At 41.9% G+C, this 9,480-nt stretch overlaps 1 protein-coding gene across 3 annotated transcripts in view; it reads right to left on the bottom strand.

Annotated features, from left to right (window-relative positions):
- The window catches only part of VHL (von Hippel-Lindau tumor suppressor), an 11,660-nt gene extending 3,102 nt beyond the window's left edge, over positions 1 to 8,558 (bottom strand). The window contains exons 1-3 of one of the 3 annotated variants that reach the window (XM_023738573.1): positions 8,095 to 8,552; positions 5,659 to 5,781; positions 4,171 to 4,398 (exon numbers count right to left, since the gene is read on the bottom strand). In XM_023738573.1, the coding sequence (XP_023594341.1) occupies positions 4,202 to 4,398; positions 5,659 to 5,781; positions 8,095 to 8,434 (660 nt within the window). In that variant the 5' untranslated portion in view covers positions 8,435 to 8,552 and the 3' untranslated portion in view covers positions 4,171 to 4,201. Of the gene's footprint in view, positions 1 to 2,270; positions 4,399 to 5,658; positions 5,782 to 8,094 lie in introns of those variants that run through there. The other 2 variants (XM_004368321.3, XM_023738612.1) reach the window with 2 other exon arrangements.
- Between the last annotated feature and the right edge of the window lie 922 nt (positions 8,559 to 9,480).

The raw sequence follows: 9,480 nt of genomic DNA, 5'->3' as shown, positions 1-9,480 counted from the left end.
GTGAGAATAGCAGCACAACTGGAAGAATGTAATCGATGTCACTGAATTGTACATGTAGAAACTTTCAAAATGGTGTAACTTTGGCTATGTGTATTTTCACCAAAAAAAAAAGGTCCTCAAGGTCGAGAAGGGAGAGTGTTGACATGTCATGGGGTTGTTAACCAATGTCAGAAAACAACGTGTACTGACTGTTTAATGAGAAACTATTTGTTCTGTAAACCTTCATCTAAAGTACAATAAAAAAATAAAAATAAAAAAACTGTTTTCTACTTTCATTACACATTTCTCATTTTGTAATTATATATTCATTTTCTTCTTGCTTACTATCTTCCTCCATTAGAATATAAGCCCTTTGAGGACAGGGACAATGTCTGTCTGGTTGACCACTGTATTTCCTGTTCCTAGAACAGTGCCTGGGACATGGTGGCATTCAATAAATGTTGTGGAACATATAAAGCACTAAGTTCAAGTCTCTTGTGCTTTCAACTGCATCATGCTGCCTTGCAATTCCACACCATGCTCAGAATGCGGCTACCCTAACTCTCCCTCTTAGAGGTGCCAGTAAATAAATACCCATTCTACCCTTTCTAATGACTTATTTAGGAGTGTGATGCTTTATGTAGCCAATTTCCTATCAATGTACACTTATTTTTGTATTGGGGACTATCCCAGATGGGTCCATTTTCTGCATCTATAGGAGGGATAAGACAGTCCTAAAGGTCTGTCAAGGAAAACTATAAACCAGTATTTGGAAAATTGTTGCCCTGGGGGCACACCAGACCACCCTCAAAACTCTTCCCTACTCCCTGAATTTGTTCCAGAACAGGGTAACCCAGACCTGTTATGTCAACAACCCTCACCTTTAGTTCCTGTCTGATGCTTCTAAGCATCGGGTAACTGCAGCAAGCACTCTCAAAACTCATGGGTTGGGCCTAGGTGATTCATCACCCTCCAACAGGGGAAGAACTCCATCATCTCATATCACTCCCTACAAAGCAAACTGCTGCCAAGACATCCTTTGCCTCATTAACTCTCCTTCAGTTTACCTTGAAATAAATTGTTCAGTATGATTTCCTCTCCCTGGGTAGTGTATACCATTAATGCACTTGTCTGCTAACTGAAAAGCTGGAGGTTCAAGTCCACCCAAAGCTTCCTCGGAAGAAAGGCCTGGAGCTCTACTTCTGAAAAATCAGTCATTGAAAACCCTATGGAGCACAGTTCTACTCCGACACACATAGGATCGCCATGAGTAAGAATTAACTTGATGGCAACCGATTTGATTTTTTTATGATTTCCTCTAGGCCGTTCCGTAATCTTAGCTGTTGCTATTAACAATCATTGGGGGCCGGCCCCAGTCCTCTAGGACTCTTTGTCTCCAGTTTGAACAAAACAATCTTTTGTGTTTCTCACTTCAAGATTAGGGAGAGAGACTATTGCTTTGTGTAAGACAACTTATACTTTCCTGAGGTTTAATGTTCCAAATTCCTAAACAAGTTTTGTGGGTTTTATCTGTTACATAACCAGTGCTATTGCCCAATCCTTTTGATTACTGTAACAAGTGTATCTAATTTTTTTGTGACCTGATAATGGAGTACCGCCTGTGCTGCAGGAGATTACCCAGGAAAATGTTTTGTTGGGGCAGGGAGTTTACATGTGCCAAGGGAAAGGGAAAATATGTGTACACTGAAGGGGTATCAGGAAGCCCAGTGACTAGCATAGAGCGGGACTGAGAACAGGATATGGAAACCTCTCCTGAAAGTATCTGAAAAGTCCACATTTATGTTCATACACCAAGAATGCAAACCACTAGTATCGATTTCATAGCCTTTGTGCAATATCTAGCCCAGTTCCTTCTCCTTTTATCATCTTCTCAATGTTATTGCTGGTGAACCTTTTTTGGTTCTGTTTTCACTGGGAAAAAACTTTGTTCTCAATGTGAATGTTTTTCTTCTTAATACTTTGCTGTATTACTCAACTTTTTTTACACTGACATTTCATTTTTATAAGAAAAATAAAGCTAAAAGAAGCAACATTTTTTAAAAACCCAGGGTTGGAAAGAGAAAGAACTGAGAATAAAGCTAGCTGCTTGTGTTTGCTACCCCCTCCTCACCTTGAGCCTTTAAGCAAACACAGTTTTTGGAACTCTCCAAGAAGAGCCTGGTTAAAATAACACAACACACCCTACCTATTTCCTTTACTCAGCACTATTTGATGTAAGTATTAAAAACAGCTTTTTTTCTTCTTCTTAAACTCAAGATAGGAAACATCAGTCTCTTAACAGCAATACATTTAATAGAATCACAAAATTTCAAATAAACAGTCATTATTCATGCTACAGCTTTTCAATCTTCCTAAGACACACACACACACAAACACAGTACACAAACTGCATGTCTTAACAAGAGGAACATGAAATCTCATTTTGATACAAAGACAGGTTAAAAAAAAAAACCAAGTCTGAATTAAACCAGCACCAGGAGAGTTCCTGAAATTCTCCACCCTACCCCACTCTGAAACTCATATAGCTGCCTTCTATCCCAGCACATAAACTCTCTGCCTCCACACTTCTTCCCTACCCAACATTTCAACAAAAAAAATTAATGTACTTAAGAGGTGTGTCATGGAATGAAAACTACTACAGCATGCTAAAAAAAGGTCAACTTATTTGTTGAATGTTGAAAGGGAGGGAATAAGATTCTATGAAATTTAAAGTGTAGTGGAAAAAAGTGTGGGAGTTTGTTTCATTCACTTTACTCTGGTTTCAGAACACAGGAATTGTGCCTAAAGGTTAGCATAAGGAACTAAAGAGATGTCAAAAAATATTCCAAACATTAATTACAACAGGAAGACTGTACTAATTAATGCTTATGTAAAACTTATAAAAACATGGAAAATATTTACACTACAAAGTTAAATGAAAAAGCAGAATACAAAACTGTATATACAGTATAATTTCAACTATGTAAAAACCAACCAACCACAATATGCCCTAAAAAAGGCTGAAAGGAAATAGTTCAAAATGTTAATAGTGGTTGTATTTAAGTTGTAGGTCTACAGTGATAATTTTTCTTTCAGTTTTCTGTCTTTTCCAAATTTTTTCTTAACTATTAGTTACAAAATATGAAGTTTGATGGAAATATTTGAGTTACAGAATTTAAGTCCAGCCTATGAGAAAGGATTTGTCCATTTATAAAACTATGAAACATTCCAGGCTACTCCATAAGTCCACTGTGTGTTAGGAGGAATAACCTGCCAGAGATTGGTGTGCTTCGGCCTTTCCTCCAGCTAGGTGAAAAGCGTCACCAGATCTTGCCTGATAAAAAATTCTGGAATCAAATGGAAATATCGACTTACAAAAAGGAACAGAAATACCTACACTTGGCAAAAGCTTATTTATAGAAGACTAGCCCCTTAACACTGGAATTAAACATGACGACTGCTATTTTTCCTATTTTCTGTGCAGATGTTAAATTACAAAAAACCTATTATCACAGTAACTGTGGAATGCCAATCATGGACTAGAAACAGAAATAACACAGCACTGCAACAATAGTGGACAGAGAAAAGCGCAAAACTTTAAAAATGATAAAAAGTGCTTTCTATAAAAATGATTCCCTTTAAAACATTTGTTTACTCTACATACTTTAAGGCCAAAAGAAAATGCAAAACCTCCAACACCTTCTACTAAAGCAGCATCCATCAGTCAACAATGACTGAACGCTCATAATGTGCTAGGCACTGGGGTCTCAAAGAGGAGAAAGACTTGTCCCTGCCTCAAGGATATGTCAGTATCCCCAAAGGGGGGAGTGGGGGGGGGCAGACACATAACCAACCATAATACAGCAATTAAAAGTAGCAGACGCCACTGCTTTCTTACAATTAAAGGATATGCTGCAATTCTCACTGAATTACTTAAACAAAAATCCTTACACAGAAACTTTCCTGACTTACTTGGAGGCAAAAATGCAACTACTTTTTCCTGACAGATACTTCTAGAAAGAACAGACATTACATTGAATTTTGTGATACCTGCCCATAAACCCCACAATGCCTAGTGAAGTCAGTTAACTTTCATTTAAGCCAATGGAGCACACTGTACTCCAAAAATGAGACATCTTGAAATTGAGTATAAGTGCCCAGTCCTATATCTGGATCAAGACTAGTCAGTACCATCAAAAGCAGAGACTCAGGAGTGCAAATTTCAATGAAAATCCACAGTCTCCTGTTCCATCCGTTGATTTTCAATATGCTCCTGTGTCAGCCGCTCCAGGTCTTTCCTCACATTTGGGTGGTCTTCTAGATCTTCATAGAGTGACCTGACGATGTCCAACCTCCTGTAATTCTCAGGTTTGACTAGGCTTCGGACAACCTGGAGGCACCGCTCTTTCAGGGTGTACACTGTAAGGACAGAAAACCAGACTCTCAGCAACAGATTCAGGCCTTGGGACAAGGGATGAGCAAGAGGCTTTGCCAACCATGGCAGTTATATTTATTATGGATGGTTTTCACTTGGGCAAAAAAAGTGGGAGCATGTCTTGTAGCAATGTCTAACACTGATTGCCCCCAATAGATATTTCATGGTATTCAAACCCTTGTGCAGTAACTTCTCTTTGAAGTTGTGCTAGGCCTGTGATTTGCTTTAACTGAATGTGAATGAAGTGATACTGTGCCAATTTTGGGCCTAAGCCTTAAGAAGACCTAGAAGCTTCCACTTTTATGCTCTTGGGAGTCCTAAGCTACCCTGCTAGACACACTACACCAAGGGAAAAAGGTCCTGAGACCCCACAGAAAAGCCCAGCCCCTAGGCCCCAGCCCCCCTCCCAACAGAAGGCAGCCACACCAATGACCACCAATAAGCAGAAAAACCACCTAGTTGAGCTCAGCCCAGACTGAAGAATTATGAATAAAATGGTTGTTGTTAAGTTTTGTGGTGGTTGTAACACAATAATATATAACCAAAACAGTGTGTAATTGAATTTTGGGGTAACTCAAATCCTACGTTAAGGGCACTGGGGAACTTACTACTCCTTAGGGGTATCCTATAAGGCACAACTTAGCAAATTTAAGTTATCAACGTGTATTTTTGTACACCCACTTCCTTAAAACAGGATCTATACATACATATTAGCTTGAACCCTATGAAGCTATAGGCGTTTCTTTTTTTAACTCACAAGAACATCAATTTTTTAGGGTTCACCCTAACAAAATTATTTGAGTTTTACATAAATAGTAAAATATGATGTTCATCTTCAATTCAGTGATTTTTTTTTTTAACCCTGATTGGCACTGTGAGGTTAAACAACATTAGAAGTCATATAAATATGCCATGATATCTTATTCTCTGTATCTTGCTCTCCTCCTGGGACTGTTGGAACACAACTTTGTTCTAGGGCCATGGAAACATTCTACAATCAGATATTTTAATTTAGCCCACCTCTGAAGCACCCAAAGAGTTCTTGAGACATTACATCTTTGTTCAACATAGAACATACAAATATTACTTTGCATTTTATATATGGAGGAAATAGAACACAGAAAGGATGGATACTTGTCTAGCACCAGGCAAAAATCAGTAAGGATTTGGCTTCTTCAAGTGGCCTATCCTCTAATTATTACAACAAACAACCTTATTTTTTTTAAAAGATTGCACATCAGTACCTGGCAGCGTGATGTTGGCAAAGATAGGCTGTCCATCAACATTGAGAGACGGCACAAATAATTCAGTTTGGTTAACCAGAAGCCCATCGTATGTCCCTGCATCTCTGAAGAGCCAAAGGTGACCTGTTAAGACAAGCAAAGGCTGTCAAGTAGCCACACTGGTCTGAATCAGAGCATCTACTTCCACCATTTCCCTTGACCTACATGAAACGCTTCCTACTCCCTCTGCTTAAATTTATACAAACCACTTCCAATAACATCTCAGTCAAGCTTCACAGTAGATCCACTTACAGATGAGGAAATAGGTCTGAAAAAGCAAACTGAAAAAGCTCAAGGTAACAGAGACAGTAAGCAGAAGAGTATATACTTGAGGCTCCGAATCCCCCACCCTTTCTGCTACCTTGGTAGAAAAGCAAAGTCTACCTAAAGAACGACTGCAAATCACACCAAACAGTGCAAGCTACAAGACAGAAGGCCAATGACTCCTCAAATCTGTGCTTCTCAAAAAAGAGGTGAACAAGGTGAAGGTGATTAATGTCACCGAACTGTACACGTAAAAAAGGTTGAAATGCCAAACGTTTTCTTATACGTATTTTTACTACACTAAAAACGAAATACTTAAAAATGAGGAGTGCAAAAACACCATGTTAGGAGAAAGAAGCTAGACAGAAAAGGGTACATTTTGTAAAAACAGGCAAAACTAATCTATGGTGTGAAAAATCAGAACGGTTGCCTCTGGTAGGGAGGCAATTGAGTGGAAAGAGACAGTAGGGAATTTTCTGAGGTGATGGAAATGTTCTATCGCTTGATCTAGGTGTTGCTTACATTTGTCAAAGCTCATCAAACCCTAAGATCTGTGCATTTTACTATATGTAAATTATAACTGAGTTTATAAAACAAATGCATCATTTGCAAAAAAGGAGGGGAGGGGAGGCAAACCCCCAGGCCTAAGGAAGCAGAGGTTGTCTCAGAATAAACGTAGTCCATGTTTCCTGGAGTATTAACGTACTTGAAGATTTGGTGGGAAAACTTAAGAAATATTTTATACTCAATCAGTCACAGATAAAGTCTGGAAAATATAAAATTCACACAATTTCCTAGATAAAATAGGAGAGTACAGAAATGTTGATCCCTGGTAGAATTGTGTTCTTCATCAAGTATTAGGGGGAGTTTGGTGTAAAAAGTTTGAGAGGCATTAACTTATTAAGTAAACCACCATGAAGGAAAAAGAGATCCATTAGTATCCTCACAAGATGATCGTGAAAGTTAAGCAAGAGCAGCACTACTTCCAGGGAGTCCCTGGGTGGCACAAACGGGTAAGTGCTGGACTACTAACTGAAAGGTTGGCAGTTCAAACCCACCCAACGGCACCACGGAAGATAGGCCTGGAGATCTGCTTCCGTAAAGATTATAGCCAAGAAACCCCTATGGAGCAGTCCTAATCTGTAACACGAGGCTGCCATGAGTTGGGATTGACTATGCCAACGGGTTTGGTAACGTCTCTTTGCCACTACTGCCCCAACCTTAGGTAGACCTAGTTATTCTTCACCGGGATTATTACAACTTCCTGTTTCCTCACGAGGTCTCTTCCCTCCTCAAAACACTGCAATCTGGGTGAGCTTTTCAGTATCTAAATCTGACAACGTCACTTCTCTGCTTCAAAACTTTAACGGCTCTCATTTCCCTAGGGGGAATCACCTTGGGGAGCTTCCTCTTCCGCCTTCCATACCTTCTTCCCCCCTCCAAGGCTCCAGGTCTTTGCCCAGGCTGCTCCCTCTGCCTAGAACTCTCAACTCCTATCATGGGCTGGCTAGCTCCTGTTCATCCAGCAGGTCTCAGCTCCTTCTCGTCTTCTCTGGGAAGCTCTCCTTAACTGAAACTGTACAGCCCGCCCCCACGAAGCCAGGCGCCTGCTCCAAACTCTTTAAGAGCTGGCAGTGCTCCGTTCCTATTACAGCAATTATGACACTGACTTGTTCTTGTCTGTTTATGCGTGAGTCTGTCTCCCCGACTGGACACCATTCTCCACGAAGGCAGGGACCTTACGCGAACCTGGCACACTGGCGACAACACAAAATACGAGATCCTCCCACTCACGGACTGAACAAATGGGCATTAGGGATGAAGCACTTCTTTGAAGGATAAATACACGTGAAAGAGGAAAACTGCCATCTTCAAATGTAAATTATTCAGTCTTGTAAAGAAAAATGCTCTGCTACTTATTAGCAGCAACAACTTGGATCTGTCACAACCTCTTGGGCCTCAGTTCCTCATCCATAAAATGGGAATAAGAATAATAGCATCTGCCTCCCAGAAATAGTGGGATTCACTGAGAGCGTGCTATTGTTATTGTTATCAGGCTTAACCGCTTGGCACCGCGGGACCAGGCGAGCGCTCGCCGCGCGCCGCAACAAAGGGGCTGGCTGGCCCGCGTACCTCGGTAGCTGTGGATGCGGCGCCCCTTGCCGGGCGGCAGCGTCGGGTAGGGCTGCGGCTCGCCGTCGAAGTTGAGCCACACGGGCAGCACGACGCGCGGGCTGCGGTTGCAGAAGATGACCTGGGACGGCTCGCGCGAGTTCACCGAGCGTAGCACGGGCCGCGGCCGCCCCGCCTCCATCATCTGTTCGGTGCCCGACTCTTCCGGGCCGGACTCTTCCGGGCCGGACTCCTCGGCGCCCGACTCTTCCGGATCGGACTCTTCAGGGCCGTACTCTTCTGCGCCCGACTCGTCGGCGCCCGCTTCGGCCTCTTCCACGTTCCCCGCCTTCCGGGGCATTATCTCAAGGACTCTACACAACCAGGACCGGGTCGCCTCGGGATTCGCGGGCCCGGCGTACGACGAGACGTGCGTGCGCGTGCTCGCGCGCTCTCGACCGGGGATGGAACGCAGACTCAAGGAAGAGATGGCCGGCTTGAGACTCTGCGCGTGCGCAGTTGGATCCTCCAGCCCCAGGGGTAGAGCCCTGATTGAGGAGGTGATGGGCTATCCTGTCACGGTGTTTCCTGTATAAGTTTTTGACACAGGTTTTCTTAGCTTCATTCACTCTCAAAAGACCTTCACGGTTTTGCAATATTCTTCCTGCCGTCTGCGCTATTATTTATTTAATAATTTTCTCATTAATCAAGTTTGCTCCATTTTGGGTCACAAAATTAAAAGTGTACAGAAGAATATAATAAAAATTTCCCTCCCACCCCAGTCCCCCAGCCACCCAGTAAGAGACCCTAAAGTAATAAATATTCCTAGCTTTTTGTGTTTCCTTTCAAAGGTATTCTATGCATATACAAGCAATTAAACAAGTTTAAGAAGAAATTTTATACACGTATCATAAATGCGGGGCCCTGGTGGCGCAGTGGTTAAGCATAAAGGTGGGCAGCTCGAATCCACCAGTTGCTCCTTGGAAACCCTATGGGGTAGTTCTACTTTGCCCTATAGAGTCGCTATGAGTCGAAATTGACTCGAGGGCAATGGGTTTTAGTGTTTTGGTGGCGCTGTGGTCAAGAGTTCAGGCTGCTAATCAAAAGGTCAGCAGTTGTAATCCACCAGGCCCTCCTCGGAAACCCTATGGGGCAGTTCTACTCTGTCCTATATGGTCACTATGAGTCGGAATCCACTCGACTGCAAATGGAAATCTAGTAAATGGAAATTTAGTATCATGTGCCATAGATTACATTGAACTAAATTCGAAGAAAACAAGAGTTACTACATTTTATCTACTCCCAAAGCTTCTGACTGAGCCTGCTCTCTCGTGGTTTAAAAGGGTTAGCCAACTCTTAGATGTTAAAGAACTGCTGATACTAAACTGAGACTTTCTCCTGGACATA

This window comes from Trichechus manatus, unplaced genomic scaffold (assembly GCF_000243295.1).
Source record: "Trichechus manatus latirostris isolate Lorelei unplaced genomic scaffold, TriManLat1.0 scaffold00001, whole genome shotgun sequence".
Classification (NCBI taxonomy): Eukaryota; Metazoa; Chordata; class Mammalia; order Sirenia; family Trichechidae; genus Trichechus; species Trichechus manatus.
This window is presented reverse-complemented; position numbering and strand designations above follow the sequence as displayed.